Source organism: Marmota flaviventris, chromosome 2, assembly GCF_047511675.1.
Source record: "Marmota flaviventris isolate mMarFla1 chromosome 2, mMarFla1.hap1, whole genome shotgun sequence".
Taxonomy (NCBI): Eukaryota; Metazoa; Chordata; class Mammalia; order Rodentia; family Sciuridae; genus Marmota; species Marmota flaviventris.
Genome location: NC_092499.1, coordinates 83,978,552 through 83,998,725, shown reverse-complemented (window position 1 = coordinate 83,998,725; position 20,174 = coordinate 83,978,552). Strand labels below are relative to the sequence as shown.

Genomic DNA, 20,174 nt, shown 5'->3' with positions numbered 1-20,174 from the left:
AGCTGGTTCTACTTAGCTATCTCACCTTCACTTTTCACCAAGTTAATTTCTATTGATTCTTCTGGTCAGTTAATCATTAATGTTGCTCTCCCCCACCCGGTATCTTTTATATGCGCTATCATAGAATCATGTTTCTTTCCTTAGTATATTGATAAAGACCCCAAATTTTCCTTTTCCCTTCAAGGGCTGAACCTGCATCTACTTTTTTTTTTTTTTTTTTAATATTTTTTAGTTATACATGGACACACTATTAGTGCCTCACATGTGCGAGGCAAGTACTCTGCCACAGCCCAGAACATGCATCTACTTTTGCTCATCATCCTATAACATAATGTACGCTCAATAAACAACTGCAAAAATAACACAAAATGCTTAATTTCTCTTTTGTTCTTTTCCTTTTCACTTAACAGATTTTTCTTTAGATTGGGAAGAGTAGAATAGCTAAGGACTTGGACTCCAAAAGGAGCAAAATGATTCCAAGAAAATGTTCTCTACTTAAATTAATTCGCTGGGCAAACATTCATTTATTTAGCCCCTGACACTATTAACTACTAGGGATACAATTAGTGCATGAGTTCTGTCGCTGCTCTTTTAGGTGTGCACTGTGAGGTGGGGCAGTAGTAAATGTATACCATGTTGCCTGTATTTAAATTGAGTCCAAGTTTCCCGCCCTAAGAGATTACATCCCAGTAAACAGAACATCCCGACGGGATTGCTGGTGTTTGAGAATGGAAAGGCAGGTTGGAGACAGGAGCTGCATTTCAACAATGTCGGAGTTGGGAGTGGTCGCGGGCAGGGTTGGAGGTCCTCCGGGTCTTCTAAATCCAACCCCCTCAGAATGAAGCTTCTGCAGCAGCATCCGCCCGCAGACCTAAACATTACCGCCAAAAAGAAACCTATTTCCATAGCCTGACTTCTCACCAACAACGGTAGATCAGGGTTACTAAAACCAGAGTTTGTATATCCTGACTCAAATTGTCTCACCTCGGGCTCCGTAGAATCGGTTTTCGCCGCCAGAGGGCTTTCAGCTTCAGTCAAGGTCTAAGACAAGATAATGAGGTGTCTATTGAATGTCCCCGAAAATATTATCTCGGAAGCAGGCCTGGTATACTCAACACACTTTAAATGGAAGTTTTCTCCAAAAACATATGACAATAAAGGAGCAAGTAAAATTCTCGTTGTTTTTTTTTGTTTTGTTTTGTTTTGCCTGCCACACCCATCGCGATCTCTCCTCTCCCAACCTCCCTAGACAGGCAGCTTCTGGCCACCCTCGGAGGGCCTGATTTTGAAAAGCAGAGTGGGCCAATCAGAGAGGAGCACTGTTTGGCGCTGCCATTTGAGCTGAGTCTGGAACTGCGGGTGTGACGGCCGCGGCGGCTTGAAGGCATGGGGAGAGCTGCTTGGTTATAGTCTGCACTCCGGGATGTGCAGGCCGGGAGCTTCATGCAGGCTGATGGGGAGAAGGAGAAGCCTGTGAAACGGGGTGACGGCGGAGACCAGCCCGGGCGGGGACCGGGACTGGAAAAGAGCCTGAGCAGCCGGCTGGTCCGGCGGCTGGGCTGGGGAGGGGGTCGCGGGAGCTGAGACTCAAACGCCCAGCAGCGTCTGCCTGGGCTGGAGTGGCTAGGGGAACGGTCTTCTTTACATTATCCAAGAGAGCTGGAGTGGGAAGAGTGAAGTTTGGAGGAAAGGGGATCATTGCAAGTGACCGGAAGTGGTGAGAAGCTGAAAATAGGCGTTGGTGCAAGGAACTGAAAGGATCAAGGGAGAAAGAAGGGAGGTCCGTGTAAGTAGCGGAAAGGATTTGGTATTTAGAAAGAAGGTAGGTGTAAGTGAAAGAAGAGTGAAGTGTGGCTGGATCAAGAGGCCAGTTGAAGAGAGTTTGTGTAAGTGGATAGAGGATCGAGGAAAAGCCGTGGAAGTGGCCGGGGCCCAGGGCTGGAGGAGTGCCAAAGGTGGCCGGAAGGCTGCGGAGCGGAGCTCAAACCTGAGAGTGTTTGGAAATTGGAAGACTTGGTGGCGAACGAGAATCAGGAACCTGCCTCAAAGAGTGGGCGACGTATCCGGGATGTGGGATAAGAGGCTGGTCAGATTGGCCTTGTTGCAGCAGCTTCGGGCTGTTTACGGCATTAAGGTCAAGGGTGGACGTGGGCAGTGTGAGCGCAGGAGACAAGAAACAGCAGCCACGGAAGTAGGGGTAAGTTCTGGGAAAACGATTTAGGTTAAAAATGGGTGGTCACACCTGGTACCATGACCAGTTACCAGATCATATATAAGACGTTCACTCTTTGGATCAAAAGTGATCAAAAGTGTGTCTAACCCTGTGCATGTGGTCACCTATTGATATTTAAATAAAGAGCTTTCTTAATTCTTTTCAGGATCTTTTGGTCATTGAGGGAAAGTTGCAGCATTTTCCAACTTCAGCATTATTGAAATGTTAGACTATAATTGTCAGGGAAAAGGAATGGATTTAATAGCATCTCTGGCTTTTCTACCCAGTAGACTACCAGTAGCTTACTTCACTTATGACAACCAAAAATCTCTCCAGATATTGGCTATTTATTTATTTATTTGGTTTTGAGGTACTGGAGACCAAGAACTCAAGGCAAAGCCACACACTTCTTAATCAATGACACGTTTTTTTAAGAAGTTGGAATGCAGGTACAAAAACAGTGGCAGATGCTTTATTTGCTCTTGGATGTGCAAAAACATTTAAGTTTACCAATACACAAGTTTACTCTTCGGATTCCTCAGTGTATTAAAATTTGTGCATTTAAAAAAAAATGAGTTTCAAGATAGTTAGATGAAATTTAACTTAAATATTTGCCAAAGTGCAGCCTTGTATACCTCAGGACATAGTTTGAAAAGCAGTTTCTATAGAGTGTGGAAAAGAGGTCTAAAAGTAACCACCACCACCCCTCGCCTGGCATTTTCACTGTACCAGTGAGCATGGGCCAGTAAATATAACTACTGATGTTTTAAGAGCTGTTTACATATCAACTGGCTTAATTAGCCCTTTATGTAAGTTAATGTTTATAAGTCACCTTTTTATAAAATGACCAAAGGAAAGTATAAATAAGGTCAGTATTTATAAGATTGCTGAAGGAATCTGTAGTATTTTTTTGGGAAATGTTAATGTTTGGGCCAAATTCTGTTTTAAGAATTTCCTTACTAAGCTCTAACTGGATTGATTTTTCATACATCTCTTAATTTTCTAATTACTTAATTTGCTAGATTGTTATGTCTTTATCTTGACTATCTTTGTACTCCCAAATGTCTAGCATCATGTCTAATAATAACTTTTTTACCAAAAGCTCAAGTATATATGGTAATATAAGAATGCATTTTCTTGTTCCTAAAGTTTTTAATTTACCCACTGATGAAGAACATTTTTTTTTTTTTTTTATGCCTAGCATTTGTGTTAGTGTAACTGGATTTGTCTTTTTAGGGTAAAATATTTGGAGTACCTTTTAATGCATTGCCCCATTCCGTTGTACCAGAATATGGACACATTCCAAGGTAAGCAGTTTGAAATGGAGAATAAATATTTCAAACTGGTTTTAGATAGAGGGCTTGAAAATAGTTGATTGACACACATATGTTTCAAGTCAGCAAAAGATTCCATCTCTCAACATAAGCTTATGTGAAAAATAAAATTTTGAGCTTTTACATAACTTAAATATAATTTGTGCTCATTTCCAGGATTGAATTTTAATGTCCATTAATGAATAAATGTTAGAAATAAACTTATTTTTGTCTGCTTAATTTTTAGATTTACACCAGTTCTTTTGTCACAGCTCTCTGATTAAATACTATACTAAATTGCCAATTCAGTATTAATTTTTATATTTTTTATTTAAGAAATGTTGGATACAAATATTTAAAATAGAGGTATTTGCGAATATATATTATATAACACTTCAGCTTTTCTATGCCACTTACTATTTGTAAGTAACATTTTGGACTAGCTACATCAAAAAAAATAGTGTTTGTTTTAAGACAATAGTTTTAAAAGTCATATCTTTTCTCTTTAACTATTTTCCCTTTATACAAAGTAGGGTTCATTTTGTCTACTTTAGTCCAATAATTTAGGTGTTAATTGATGCATCATGCAAGAGCATTTACTGAACCCCTTACTGCCCTAATACAATTTTTCTTCATTTGTCCTTAGATATTGATTCATAGTGTAAGGTAACCACTTATCTGTTTTGCTTTTCACATGATGTATGGAAGACTTCATTTTCCTGAAATGAAAACCTATATTAATTTTCAATATTTGGAATTGCAAAGTCACATCCACAGAATAATGACTAAATCTTTGTTGTAATTTCTTGACCTCCTTTAAAAAACAAACATCAACTATCTGTCAGTTACCCTGTATAAGCAGGATTGACATTCACCACTATGCATCAATACAACTATCTCAGTTGTATGTAGCTGGAATACATTTTTATTTGTTGGTACCAGCTGTTGAATATCTAAGTATTTAACATTAAGTTTATTGTTCAAAATTTAAAAATTGAACATCCACCCCTTAATATGAGAAGAATTACAAGGACTGGGATATATCCTACTTTTTTGAGGAACAATGTTGGGGTGAGAAAAACTTTACCTTATTTTTTGGGCTAATGTAGTAGATGATGGATATTTAAATCTATGTATGCTTTAAAGATCACCGTGGAGAGAATAGATAAAAAAAGATGACCTTGGTCATCCATATGTCATTCCACCATAGAGAGGTCTAATAAAAGAAGAGGAGCCAGAAAAAGAATTTGAGGAAGAGTTATAGGGAAACAACAGGAAAACTAGTAGTCGTGAAAAAAGTATTTTTGAGCAGGGATGGTCAGATGTGTCAAATGCGGAAGGGTTAAGCAAAATGAGTACAATGAATTGACATGTATTTAGCAAAGCAAAGGGCATTGGTGACCTTGATGAGAGCTGTTTCATTAGAGTAATGAGGATAACAATCTGGAGAGGGTCAAGTAGAGGTAGAGGCAATAAGTAAGACAAGTCTATGCTCTGAAGGGAAGCACAGAAAAGGAATAAAATTGAAGAGAATGTAGAATTGAGCAGGCACATTGAAGTTAGCATAAGAAGACGAGCCTTAGAGAAAAAAATTAGGAAGGAAGGAGGACAACTAAAAGTTTTTATTGTAAGAATTAAAGAGATTTGTGACATTACAGTTTCTGAAAGTGACAGAATACTCGGACCACTCATGTGTTTTGGCAGGAGAATAGGGTCTGGTCACTTAAAAAATCTCTTTCAGCTTTCTTGTTGATGCCTGCACATCTTTACAAGAGCATATTCAGACAGAAGGACTTTTTAGGAAATCGGGATCTGTTATTCGTCTCAAGGCACTAAAGGTGAGCATGTTCTTGAACTATAACTTTTCATTTGTATCATTTTTCTGATTTAGTTTTTATTATTGAAACATCTAGAAATATTATATAAATAATTGATTAGAATTAAATTCAAATAGCTTTTTTCCCAGCCAAATAATCTTTTTTTTTTCTCAAAAGAAATTGTGTCATTTATATAGTGTTTTAAAAGTTTAAAGATTAAGAAAATTTACGAAAGAAAGCTCTTTATTTAGATAATCTGCAATAAAAGCATCCAAAATGCTCAAGATTATTCATTTATTTCAGAATAAACTGGATCATGGTGAAGGTTGCCTGTCTTCTGCACTTCCTTGTGACATTGCAGGACTTCTTAAGCAATTCTTTAGGGAATTGCCAGAGCCAGTTCTCCCTGTTGATTTGCATGAAGCGCTTTTCAAAGCTCAACAGTTAGGAACAGAGGAGAAGAATAAAGCTACACTGTTGCTCTCCTGTCTTATGGCTGATCATACAATTGATATATTAAGATACTTCTTTAACTTTCTCAGGAATGTTTCTCTAAGGTAAGTGGTAATTAAAAATTTTGTGAAATGATTGCTTAATTTCTCAACTACCTAAAGATTTACCCTTGTAGATAATAAATTTCATTTAGAATGGAAATTTTTCTAAAAAAAAGTCCTTACTATAAAAAGTAGACCCTTTTTAATGTAAGAAAGTGTGCCAAGTTATTTATTTTCTTACTGTCTTAAGTCATTATGAGTACTTTGATGGCTTATTGGTCTTTATAAGAATCATTGTCCTCTGAATGGCTTTTTTTTAAAAGTCTTTAAAAATTTTTTTATTGGTACATTATAATTATGCATAATGGTGGGATTTATTATAGCATATTTATACATGCACATAACATAATTTGATTAGATTCATTCCCCAGTACCTTCCCTTTCCCTTCTCTCCAACCTCCCCATGATCCACTTATTCTACTCAAATGGCTTCTGATTAGTATGTTTTAAAATATTTATGGTTTGCTTTGTAAATTTCCCCCTTTCCTTGCTGTCATTGAGTCCATTATTTTACACATACTTGTCACTTCCTAATACTTCCAGTTTTCTATGTGTAGCTTTGAAAATTAGATAAACATGTTTAATTTGTGTGGAGAAGTAAAGTGTGAACTCTGATTAGCATGATATTTTGCTATATATTTAAATATACAAAGGCTATGTATTTTGGTTCTTAATGTGTTTTTTATTTCTGTGATGCTAGAGATTGAGCCCAGGACCTTGAACATGGTAGTAAGCTAGCTAGCACTCTACCATTGACCACTGAACTATACCATCAGTCCTTTTTTGCTTTTGTTTTTTTAAATTATGTTCAAGCCAATTTTGTTGATGAATAGATTAGGGGTAACTATTTTGACTTGTGTGTGACTGATAAAGTAAGAAGTCTTCAAAATGTGCTCAATATGTTATCTTAACTTTCTGAACTTTTATCTTTTTATCCATCTAATAAACCTTTTGTCATTTAAGATCCAGGGAGAATAAGATGGATAGTAGCAATCTGGCAGTAATATTTGCACCAAATCTTCTCCAGACAAGTGAAGGACATGAAAAGATGTCTGCTAACACAGAAAAAAGACTGAGATTGCAGGCTGCAGTAGTACAAACCCTTATTGACTATGCATCAGATATTGGTAAGATACAGTTGTTATTAATAGGATTTATTTAAGTGAGAGAGATCCCAGTTTTTTCCAAGTGAATCATGAAGACAGCTATTAGAAAACTGGTATATTATTATCTATATATTTGGGGCAGGGAGTGAAGAAAGAATAATAATTGTCTTATGAACATTTTCATTTAGGGCGTGTACCAGGTTTTATCCTGGAAAAGATACCAGCTATGTTGGGCATTGATGGTCTCTGTGCTACTCCATCACTGGAAGGCTTTGAAGAGGGTGAATATGAAACTCCTGGTGAATATAAGAAAAGGCGAAGACAAAGTGTTGGAAGTATGTGTCAGTCTCATTTTAGGGAGGAGTACTGTGATTTACTTTTATCTAAAATGTATTTGAACATCAAGAAGCATAAGCTATGATGTGTGTCTTTCTGATGCTTATAGCATAGTTGGAAAAACATGACATATGCATGAGAAAAGTTAAAGTGACAATACACTCTAATATTAAGTACTAAATCTTTAGCAAAAATGTAAAATGTCTTCAAAGGAGAAAAGTTCTTTGGGTCATAAGGATCAAGGGACTCCTCAAAGAGGAGGACAAACTAAGCCTCCTTGAAGACTGGATGGAATCAAGGGGAATTTTGTGGAAGATCAGAAAACTTGTATCCTCTAAGAGATAGGAAGTGTGCTATGAAGAATTACAAGTATGGGGAAGATGTAATCTATATCTGTGTCTGTAAGTAAACTAGTGTGACTTGAATAAAGGATTCATTGTATGGATTTGCATGGTATTATGGTGAGCTTGATGTCAGGCTAAAGAACTAGAATATTAACCTGCATGTTGGTGAACCATTGAAGATTTATAACTTGAGGAATGACATGATTAAAGTATTTTTTGAAAATTATGATTTAATTTAAAATTGGAGGCAGGGAGAATGGTCAAAATATGTATGGCGATAGCATAAGTGTGAGATCTTTGAACTGGAAAGTGGTGTGAATTTAGTTAGAAGTGCAAACTAAATAATGAATGAATATTATTGGGAAGGATCAAAAAGATCAAAAGTTATATTATGGTGAGGTTGATAGTAAGATTTCTTACCTCTTGGTTAAGAAGACACAGATCATTTCTCCTTCTTAATAAATTTCTACCACCTTAGGAAGTTTTTCTTTTGACTACAAGAACAAATAGTTAACTATCATTCCTTTTATATCTATTGATTTGTGTTATTGTTTTCTTTTATTTCTTCTTGCATCCTTGTAGATTCCCCTTATGACTTCTATATTATTTCCCTAAGGCTAGTTTATGGTAGCAAAGTACCATAAACTTAAGTGACTTACAACAACAGAAATGTATCTCACAGTTCTCGAGGCAAGACTGCAACCAAGGTGTCAGCTAGGCCTTTCATATCTGTAGGAGATAATGCTTTCTTACCTCTGCCTAGCTTCTGGTGGTATTTCTGGAGCACACAGTTTAACTCATAAATCGTCCTACTACAAATATAGCTATTTCTTTGACACAGATCATTTTTTATTGTCATCTTTCCTTTTGTGATCTCATCCATTCCTGTAGTTTCAGTTCATTTCCAACTAAATAGATGACCACCAGATCTCTAAACATCAGTTCCACTTTACTAATGGCCTACTAAGGCAGTCTTCTGTTCTTCCTTAGTGCTTTAAGTTTGGCATTTTGGAAATGACAATCTCTAGCTCTTTAAAAACCAATTCTGTTGAATTCCATTTTCTAAAAATAAAACAAAACAAAAACAAAAAAATTCTATTTTAACACTAACACCAGGGGCTGGGGTTCTGGCTCAGCAGTAGAGTGCTCGCTTAGCATGTGCGAGGCCCTGGGTTTGATCTTCAACACCACATATAAAATAAGTAAATTAAATAAAGGTATTAATGGGGGGGTGCTGGGGTTTGGCTTAGTGGTAGAGCGCTCGCCTAGCACACATGAGGCACTGGGTTCGATCCTCAGCACCACATAAAAATGAAGTAAAGATTGTGTGCCCACCTACAACAAACAAATAAATAAAACACTAGCACCATCACCATTCCTTAGACTCTCAGGCTTTAAACCCTGGGCTCATAACTGTTATTACTTCACCATCTCTATTCACATTTTTCAAATTCTAAGGTTCATTCTTTGCATCTAATGTTCATTCTTTACTGCATCTAACTAAGAATTTCCTTAGACTTTGGGCCTCCTCCTTGAATTCACCCTCTTATTGCTGAAGTCAAGTATCTCACACATCTTTAAAAAACTCTCCTTGATAATACTAATATTTACAGCTTAAATTTTAGTAGAGGTCTTTCATAGGATTGCTCTAGCATGTCTCTCTTTTATAATACCTAAACTTTAGTCAAACTTAGTGATTTGTTGTTTTCAGATACTTGTTCTTTTGCTTATACTGTTTATGATATGTTTTTATATTTTTTCTTTCATCTATTTCTGCTGTCCAGTTTTTCCTATGTTGAAATCATTCTTTTTAAATGAGAATAATTTCAATGTTTTTATAAGTTGATATAAAAATTCAATGTTAAAAGATCACTAGTATCTCTAAGACTTGGTGAAAGGCTGATAGCTGTTAAATTTTAATTATATGATTACATCTTGCATTTTAGATTTTGTTAATGGAGCACTGAATAAATTGAAATCTAACAGAACACCCTGTATTACCCCTCAGCAGGATAGAACTGGTAGGTAGTTTTTACATTTATCTATTTAAATGAAGTCTATAGTCTACAAAAAATAGTTGTAATAATGATTACCTAACATTTTAGTTAATGATCCAATTGAGCTTAATCAAATCCAAACACTTATTTTCAGTATAGTACTATATATTTTATGTTGTGATATTGCTAATTACATTGGATATAATGAACCCAAAATAGTCTGTTATATTTTGAGCTTACTTTCTTTTCCTTTTGGTGATGGGGTTCAAACCCAGGACCTCACGATCACTAGGCAAGCACTGTAGATACTGAGCTTCAGTATCTTTAGAAGCTAGATACTGATACCTAAATCCTTTAATTTTCTTAATCGTGATATTCAGTTGCTTGTAATTTGGATGCTGCTTAACATATGAAAATAGTTCAACGTCAGTTTTGGTTAAGAGCTGGAAATTTTTTATTATATGTTCTAGTATCTTATTCTAGTTTATAAAAGTATTGAGCTGATAACAGACAATATGGTATTTTCTGTTTTCCAGAGTGAAGAAATGAACTGGTTAATCTCAGTTATAATGAAAAGCAAATACAATAGATCAGTTTTTGTCTCAATGTCTTGACTATAATTTAGTTATTAATATTCTTATTTTATGTTAATATTCTTTAATTTGTGTTACATGCATCTTTAAGTCTATTTAAGTTACTGCTCCTTAGGAGTCTTACCTCTTTTGCATCTTCCTTATTTTTATTTTAAGTAATTACAGAGTGTTAATGTAATTATATAACATGTGTTTGATGAAAGTGTACCTCTCCCATTTTTTTTAATTGATTTTATACTGGTCACATTTTTTGGTTAACTCTAAGAGCTTTATAAGGAAAAATTATATAAAGCTTTTTGTATTTTGTCAGCTTTATAAGGAAAAATTATATAAAGCTTTTTGTATTTCATTTTCAGCTCAACTGTCTGTATCACCAGTGATTCTTACACCAAATGCTAAGCGTAAACTGCCAGTAGATTCTTCTCATGGTTTCTCAAGTAAGAAAAGGAAGTCCATCAAACACAATTTTAACTTTGATCTGTTGCCAAATAATCTCTTCAATGGCAGTTCCACACCAGTACCAGGTAACAAATATAATTTATATAATTGAGTTGTGAACATTAACTTAAGTGTCTATTCTAAGCAAAGAATTATTTCAGGTTAACAACACCTTTAGGAGACTGAATTTTATTTTTACGTTTTATCGAATTTCTGTTTATATTTTTAAATAATTTTTCTGCCTTTAAAAATAGACACTGATTTAATATAATTAATATGTGGATGTGTTTTATGGTCATTTCTATTGCAAGTTATAATGAATAACTCAGAGTGAGAGTTTGGGCTTCTGTGGATAGCATTGGTGCTTAGGTTTTATGTGATTGGACATTCTAAATCCTGCTTTAGTTACATCTGAGTCGATAGTCTATAACTGGCTTTATTGCTGTCTTACGTTGAATTGAAACTGTCAGAAGTTTGGTCATCATGAATCTAGAGTCAAGGTGTTACTATTTAGAGTTATAGTTTAGGAGATGGGTATTTTATAATTTTTATACCAAAGTACCTTTTATAAAAGCTTTAAAACTTTGTATACAATGTTCTTTGTGGAATGGTTTCCATATCCATTTCAAGGTGTTTATTTTTAATTGACAAATAGTAGTTTATGGGGTATGGTATGTTTCAAAACATGTACACAATATGTGGATATTTCAGTACATGTACACAAATGTGTAATTATTAGATCAGGACAATTGACATAATTTCAGACATTTACCATTTTTTTGTGTCTGGAACAAAGTCCTCTCCTAGCTATTGAATACTAAATTTTTGTTACTGTAGTCTTAGATTTAATTGGCTCTTTTAGCATGTACAGAATAAAAGTTGACTTATACTAACTTTATGATTAAAAAAATAAATAAACCCTACCATTCCCATCTTGTATTTGTCTCTCATTTAATCAAAATATTAGTGGTATCTGAGTCCTTTCTTACATATTTTTTTTTTTAAGAGAGAGAGAGACAGAGAATTTTAATATTTTTTTTTTTTTTTTTTTTTAGTTTTTTCGGTGGACACAACATCTTTGTTTGTATGTGGTGCTGAGGATCGAACCCAGGCTGCACGCATGCCAGGCGAGCGTGCTACGGCTTGAGCCACATCCCCAGCCCATCTTACATATTTTTTGATTTCAGAAAATGGAATTCAGTAGCTGAGTTTTGAACTTTTCTCCCGCAAAGCCATTAGTCATTTTGTTTTTTTCCTGTTATTCAAAGACTTATGCTTTCCTTAAATTAAAGGGAATAAACTTGTGATTTTTGAAGAAAAACCCTCTTCAGAGGTTCTGTGTGGCTCTTGAAAGTGTAAGAATTCTGATGATTAACATCTGTAGTTATTTCAGGAGTAAGAGATTAGAGATTCAAACTCCTTGGAAGTAACATTAGGTCTTTCCAGTTTGGAAGACTTTACAAATGGCAGGTGGGAATTGTAGTTTTACCTACCTTTACTTATTAGCATAACAATATCTTCCCTAAGGAATGAACCTGTGATTTCTTCTCTTCCAAGCTGCCCCCTAAAAGCTTAAACATTCTTATGTTTTTTTAACATTAATTTGAACCTGGGTAATTAGTGACTTCTTTATATATAAAAAAGTTCCACAACAGTTCCTATTATTTTTAACTCACCATTTTTCTTTGACCCAGATTTTTTCATTCATTATTTAATAAATTCCATCTGAAAGAATGAAAATAGGTTGATTTCTAAGTAAATATTTATATAGCAGATAACATGCTTTATTATATATAAGCATTAATCTATAGTCCATAGAGTATGTATTTATAACATTTTTTTTATAGTGTAATAAATTTTACATAGTACATTTTCTGACCATGCCTCCTTTTGATCACTGATACATTTTCAAGATGACTAGCCTGTAGCCCTGGGATAAAGCTACCTATGGCAAATTGGTTGTATTAGGTTAACCAAAGCTTTCTTTAGCCAAATGTACCCCAAAGTCATGAATATCTCTTTAAAATTCAATAAAAATGAATAGAGAGAATTTGTTTTTTCTAATAACTTCATTATTTTCTGTGGTGCCAAGAATCAAACCTAGTGCCTCACTTGTGCTAGGCAAGTGCTCCACCACAGATCCACAGCCTCAAACAAGATAATTCTGGTATATACTGGGTATAATTTAGACATAAGTTATATGGAGCCCTTGTTTATAACTATTTCACTTTCTTCATAATTTTTTTTTTTACTTTAGTTGATTTCATGATATAAATGATGTTGAACAACTCAATTAAATTGTTTCTATTGTGACCCAGTTATTCACAGGAAAAGGCAGTGGCAAAGTTAATTATCAGCATTGATATAGAAAATTAGGGGTTTTGTTGTTATTGTTGTTTATTTTTATTTTATGTTTGTTGTTGTTGTTTGGTAGCAGGGATTGAACTCGGGCACTCGAGCACTGAGCCACAGACAGGGTCTTACTAAATTGCTTAGTGCCTCGCTTTTGCTGAGGCTGGCTTTGAATTTGTGATCCTCCTGCCTCAGCCTCCTGAGCCACTGGGATTACAGGCATGTGCCACTGTGCCTGGCAGAAAATTAGTTTTCATTTGACAAAATTTTGAACAAATTATACTCCAGAATCAGTAAATAGTGATTGGCTAACAGATGCATTCTGAATACTCAGACAACCAACACATTTGTCAATATTTATTTTTCATAGTAGCATTAATATTTTGTACCAGAGACTACACTGGACATTGTGTGATATACATATGTGTGTGTATGTAATATAAATATTCATCAAAGAAGTCTTATTTTCAGAGTTGACCTGTTTTGTAAGTGGCTAGGGTGGGGGATACTCAATTCTCTTCCATAGCTTGCTCTCTCCAATGTATGACACTGTCCAGCCATTCCTTGTATTATCAAGAGTTTGAAGCAAAACTAATGTAAAAGTTGTAGTTAGTGTAACCTTTAACTGGCCTACTTTTCTTTTAGTTGGGTCAGTTATTTTATATCTGAAGTTTCTAACCAGAAATTTTGATTTTTGTTGTTGCTTAGAGGAGGAAATCGAGGCTTTAAATCTAATTGCTGCTTTTACTATTTTATACTTTGAAAAAGAAATAGTATGTGTGTTATATTGCATGTGGTTATTTTTTATAGTTCACTTTGATGCAAGCCCAGAAGTGTCATCTCAGAGTTCACTCTCTCCCATAGCCATCAGTGGAAACCATTTGACCAGCACAGATGTGCTAAGGCGAAGTAAAAGGATTGCAGGCAAAAAAGTCTGCAGGTAATTTATCTAAGACATTTTGTTTTCATTGGACAGATATTTGGTGTGAGTGTATATATATTATACATAAGTAGTAATAGTATATATCATGTGATTCAAATATGATTCTTGGTCAAATATTTTTTCATTCTACCAAGAATCATATTTGAAACATAATTTGTTAAAAAAAAAAAATCCCCTCTATAATTCTTTCTTGTAATCAAGTGCACTTCACACATTAACCAGGAATACAGTTCCTAATTTGAGTTCATTTTGCTTACTTAAAAATCTTATTTTATGTCAATATTTTAACTTTTCCTGTTAGTTTAAAAAACTAGTCTAGTCTAGTGATCCTGGTTTATAAGCAACTAATATTGTGATAAATACATTATTTATATATGCAAATAGTGTATATGTATCCTTTTTTTGGCATCAGGGATTGAGCCCAGAGGTACTTAACCACCAAGCCACATCCTCAGCCCTTTTTATTTATTTTTTATTTTGAGACAGGGTTTTGCTAAGTTGCTTAGGGCCTTGCCAAGCTCCTGAGGCTGGCTTTGAACTCACAATCTTCCTGCCTCAGTCTCCTGAGCTGCTGGGATTTCAGGCATGAATCACCAGGCATTTATGGTATTCTTTTTTTTTAATATTTATTTTTTAGTTTTAGGTGGACACAGTATCTTTATTTTATTTTTATGTGGTGCTAAGGATTGAACCCAGTCTCATGCATGCGAGGCAAGCATTCTACCACTGTGTCACAACCCCATATCTTAAAGTTTAACTAGTTTATAAGAATTTATTACTCTGTTCATTTATTAATAATATAATTTTAGGGGCTAGGCTTGTGGCTCAGCAGTAGAGCGCTCACCTAGCACATGCAAGGTCCTGGGTTCGGTCCTCAACACCACGTAAAAATAAATAAAAGGTATTAAAAAAAAAAATATATATATATATATATATATAATTTGCTGTATACTTTCTTAAATTTCATTTTGCAAGAATATCTGATATTTTTGCTATAAAAAGATGTTTTAAATTTCACTTTTTTTAGGGTGGAATCAGGAAAAGCAGGCTGCTTCTCTCCTAAAATCAGCCGTAAAGAAAAGGTTAGAAGATCTCTTCGTTTGAAATTTAGTCTGGGGAAAAATAGCAGAGATGGAGTAAGTGTCTTATCTCATTAATCTGTTTATATTAGCATAAAGCTGAAGGCTTGATAATAAAAGACTACTTTCAACCCTACTTTCCCTCCATCTACTATACCATTCTCTACTCCTCTTTATAGCAACACTTTTGTCCCAATAATCTCATGAAACTGCTCTTACCAAAGTTGCCCATAAATTCAGTGTTGCTTAAACCATCAGTTAAATATAATTTCTTCTTTAACCTGAACCTGTCAGCAGCATTTGACACAGCTCCTCTTTGGTATACTCTTCTTTCCTTGGCTTCTTCCCTGCCTTTTCAAATTACTTTGTAACAGAATGCCCAAAATTTAGTCTTTAGGCTTGTTTTCTGTATCTACTCACTCAAGGAAACAATTAGCCTTAAACTTAGGACTTTCAAGTTTAAGTTCTCTCAGAACACTCTCCTGAGCAAATTGACCTTTTTCTTGGCTAAGCATGTACTAAGCCAAGTATTTTTCTTTTTTTATTTTCTTTTATTTATTTTTTTGGCGTGGGATACCAGGGATTGAACCCAGGGGCACATAGCCACTGAGTCCCATCTGCAGCCTCCTTTTTTAAAATTTATTGTTTTTATTTAGAGACAGGGTCTTGCTAAGTTGCTTAGGGCCTCACTAAGTTGCTGAGGCTAGCTTTGGATTCACAATCCTCCTGCCTCAGCCTCCCAAGCCACTGGGATTTCCGGCCTCAAGTATTTCTTAACATCTGCCTATCTGAATTCCTTACTTGGATTTTTTCCTGAAGCATAACCTGTCCCAAGCATAGTTCCTGAGATGTGTTTCTTTGGTGCTCTTCTACCCTCCCCATACCACACTTCCACTTGCAGTCTTCCTCATTTCAGTTATACAACTTATTCTAATCACTTAGATGAAAACCATGGCACATTCTTGTTTCCTTAGTTTTTCTCTCTTGTACTACCTCTAGCCCATTAGAAAAGCCTGTCTTACTTCTGCTTTGAGAGCATCTCCAGACTGATTCATTCTCCTCAGTGCACTTTTCCCACTTTAAGTTCCATCTTTTCTCAGCTGGATTACTGCAGTAAGCACCTTTTAACAAATAGATTAACTTGCTTCAATATTATTGCCAAATGATTCTTTTAGTACTCAGATTAGGTCATGTTACTTCTCTTTTCAGAACATTCCATTGACTCTTCATTTCATTCTGAATAAAAAGAATGAAAATAATAATTAGAATAATAATAAAAATAAAAAGGATAAAAAAACCACAGCTCCTATATTGACCTATATAATATTCCACATGATCTATTCCCTGGACATGTCTCTGAGCTCTGCTCCTGACAGTGCTTCCTTGCTCACTCTGCTTCATTCACTGACCTCCTTGCCTTTTGTTGAATGTGCCAGACTTTGCTTTAGCCTTAGAGACTGCACTGGCATTTTCTTCTCCCTGAAATATTCTTACTCACCCCTTGAATTTTTTTTTTTGGCATTACTGGAATTGAACCCAATTACACCCTACCATGGAGTACATCTCCAGTCCTTTTTATTTATTTTATTTTGAGACAGGATTTTGCTAAATTGCCCAGCCTGGCCTGGAATTATTGATCCTCCTGCCTTAGCTTCCTGAGTAGCTGGGATATCAGGTGTGCGCCGCTGCACCTGGCTTCCCCCTTAAATCTTCATGGCTCTTGCCCTTAGTTTTCTTTACTCACAAATCACCCTATTTAAAAATCACACTCCTACCTTTACCACGCTATATCCTCTATACTGTTTTACTATCCTCCATAGCAGTTTTTACCTTGTATGTTGTATTTATACATATAATTTATTGTTTCTCTTGTTTTGATTGAATCTCCTAATCTACAATATAAATTTCATGATATTAATATTTTGATCTTTTTGTTTATCTATTTTCACTATTTATGAGCAGGCCTAGAGACAGCATAGAATTTGGTTTTAATTAGTAAGTATGGGAGGCTGTTTTTATTTTATATCATTTAATACCAATTGGTGTGTGCAGTTTCCATTAGCAGACAAGAATATTTGTGTTTGCTATAAATTCCCCCAATTATGTCTTTTTATTCAGCTGTAGATTTTGATACCTACTAAAAAATGTACTCTGTCATGATTGTTTGAATTAACTAGGTTTACTTTTTAACCAAAAATTTCAATTTTTCTTTTCTGTACAGAATGGATGTTCTGGTGTCAATAGATATGAAAATGTTGGTCGGAGACTTGCAAATCAACAAAATTTAGAAAATAGGATTGAATCTGTAAAAACAGGCCTACTTTTTAGCCCAGATATAGATGAAAGATTACCAAAGAAAGGTACATTTACATGATATTGTTAGAATTTTACCACAAAATCCTGTTTTAGTTATCTTTTTAATGTAAAGCTATATTAAGCAATATGCTAATCTAGAAATTAAAAGTTTATGTTTGAAAGTGAAAATATTTGACTTGTACTGTATTTTTCTAACAGTAACTAAAGGATACTTATAAGTGTAAATATCAAAATATTTTACTTTTTATAGTAAAAATTATTTCTTTTAACACAGGTGTTTAATTTTTTAGAAGTAAATGCTTAATACATTTATTTGCCAGGTATTTGGGTAATATTTCAAAACTAGATCAGATATAATGGATTAAAAGCACTTAACTGCTTCATTTTAGGTTCAAAAAAGATCAGTAAGTCTGAGGAAAACTTATTAACTCCTGAGCGACTAAATGAAACAAATTACCGGATGTCTTGGACAGGACCTAGTAATTCAAGTTTTCAAGAAATGGATGCAAATGAAGCTTCTCCAATAATGGGAAATCTTGAGGTGGGAAACTTTTCTTTGGAACCTGATATAACTGTTGAGAAGTCACCTGCTACATCATGTGAACTTAGCCCTTCCACTCTACACAGCAAGCCTAACAGCAGTGTAATAGGAAGCTCCCTTAGTGGGGATGAAAATAACTTGACCTCAGAGACTCTGGTGAAGATTCAGAAAGCATTTTCTGAGTCTGGAAGTAATCTTCATGAATTGATAAATCATAGGCAGTCATCAGTTACTAATGTGGGGAAAGAAAAATTAAGTGAAACATCTGATATACAGTATAGTCCAGAGAAAAATCTATTTAAAACTAATGATTTGACTGTGAGAGAATCAGTAGAAAAGTATGAAAACCACACTGGTAAAGACGAAAATTGTTTTTCAGAAATAGACCTCTCACCATATCAAACTCAAAAATTTGGTAGGGAAGCATCTGTAAAATGTTACTCAACAGAGGTAAAGGTAGAACATGAAAAAGACATTCATTCAAAAGATTACTTAAATGAGCAAAAATTCCCTAATGATGAACAAATTAAGGAGCAGTGGTACCCACCAAATAAACTAAATACTAAATCAAAGGAGAATGAGAACATGATCAAAGAGAACTTAGAGAAATGTACAGCTTCTAGGGAAGAAGAGGATAAATCCTCTTTCTCACAGCAGAGTACTTGTCATATAACAGCCCTTTCTAAACCCAGGCCTATGAGAATTGCTAAACAACGATCACTTGTAGAAAAATGTGATAAAACGGTTTCTGAAAGTTTACAAATGACAGAGCATGGAAAAGTTTCAGATCACATACAGTGGTTTAATAAACTTTCTTTAAATGAACCAAGTAGAATAAAAGTGAAGTCACCTCTTAAGTTTCAGCGCACTCCAGTCCGTCAGTCTGTCAGAAGAATTAATTCTTTGTTGGAATATGACAGACAACCTAAACAGCAGAAGTTGGCAAGTCTTGGTGATGTTGCTTCTCCCCTGGTTAAATCAGTGAGCTGTGACAGTGCTCTTCCCTCTTGTACAGAAAGTACGTCAAAAGATTCCTCTATTTCACATATGAAGTCAGTTCCTAAAGATCAGAGGTCTACATTACGTGAACAGTCTGTCATTGGTGAAATTTCAAAATCAAGCGTGGAGTTAACCTCTACATCTTCCTTAAAGAAGAAGAGGCACCCAGGTTCTGTGAATGCTTCTCTTGGGTCTACTAGAGTTTGCAAGCAGGAGGTGACATCGGATGGCCATATTAAGGTTCCCTTTGATGACCTGACTAATCATAATATATTAAAATCTGTTGTAAATAACAATGTGGGTTTTTCTCCTGGGATAAAAAATAAGGTCCTTAGGAAACCATCAGAAAGAGAAAGGGTCTGGTACAAAGGTTCTCCAAAAAATCCTATTGGAAAGACTCAACTACTACCAACAAGTAAACCTGTAGATTTGTAATTGGCAAATGTTATACTTGACATTAATGTAAATAAAATTAGCAATTGATTATGTGACTTGTAGGATAATCTACATATTAGTTTGTAGCTCAGGAGTATTGTTAAGCAGTAGGTTTTCTCAAACATTTTAATTTCACAACATAACAACTTGGATTTTTATACTTGTACATGTGACTACTATGTTTTTCTTAATTGTAACAGTATTTAAACTTTAATTTTGTTGTGATCTCTTTGAAACTTACTGTTTTAAAGAAATTGTTGCTTGGATTTAGAAAAAATTAATTTTTGAAAATTGCATGATTTTTATTTTGTATGTGTGATGGGAAGAGTGAAACAAGTTGTGTCTATTTTTTTGTTATTCCTTCAAGTCAGATAAGGTTTCTATTAAAAAAAAAAAAATCTGTACTATGGAAAGGGAAGGGGTAAGCCCCACAAATCTTTTGTCTTGAATTATATTTATGGTTATTGTCTTTACCTAAATTCCTGGAAATCCATTTACTTCACTCTGGTATCTTGATACTTTATTCCTATTTTGGGGCAGATTCATCTGGTTTATGTATCTCCTGTAAATATACAGTTGTGTTCAATGATGGCTAAAGCAGAATGATGACTAACCTGTGCTCACACATTATTTTTAGGCCATACTCTGTTTCTAAAAGTAATTTGCACAAATGCATTTGTATCTGTTTTGTCCAATATAGAATTGGAAATTATTTAAGGAGGATAATTGAACTTGAAAATTTAATCAAGATGATTTTTTAAATATTGCAGATGCTGGATTTTAGAATTTGAATAGTAGA

At 34.7% G+C, this 20,174-nt stretch overlaps 1 protein-coding gene across 1 annotated transcript; it reads left to right on the top strand.

Annotated features, from left to right (window-relative positions):
- Nucleotides 1-1,361: 1,361 nt before the first annotated feature.
- Arhgap11a (Rho GTPase activating protein 11A) lies at nt 1,362-20,174 on the top strand. The gene is made up of 12 exons (XM_027926018.2): nt 1,362-2,197; nt 3,449-3,519; nt 5,267-5,363; nt 5,646-5,899; nt 6,860-7,023; nt 7,191-7,337; nt 9,629-9,703; nt 10,629-10,796; nt 13,873-14,002; nt 15,033-15,141; nt 17,306-17,444; nt 17,790-20,174. Exons 1-12 carry the CDS (start codon nt 2,069-2,071, stop codon nt 19,373-19,375), a joined length of 3,069 nt encoding a protein of 1,022 aa, XP_027781819.2. The 5' UTR covers nt 1,362-2,068; the 3' UTR covers nt 19,376-20,174.

Coding starts and splice junctions, on each gene's coding strand:
- Arhgap11a (XM_027926018.2), top strand. CDS start 2,069: ATGTGGGATAAGAGGCTGGTCAGATTGGCCTTGTTGCAGCAGCTTCGG. Junction 5,364..5,645: donor TTCGTCTCAAGGCACTAAAG/GTGAGCATGTTC, acceptor CATTTATTTCAG/AATAAACTGGATCATGGTGA. Junction 9,704..10,628: donor CCCTCAGCAGGATAGAACTG/GTAGGTAGTTTT, acceptor TTTCATTTTCAG/CTCAACTGTCTGTATCACCA.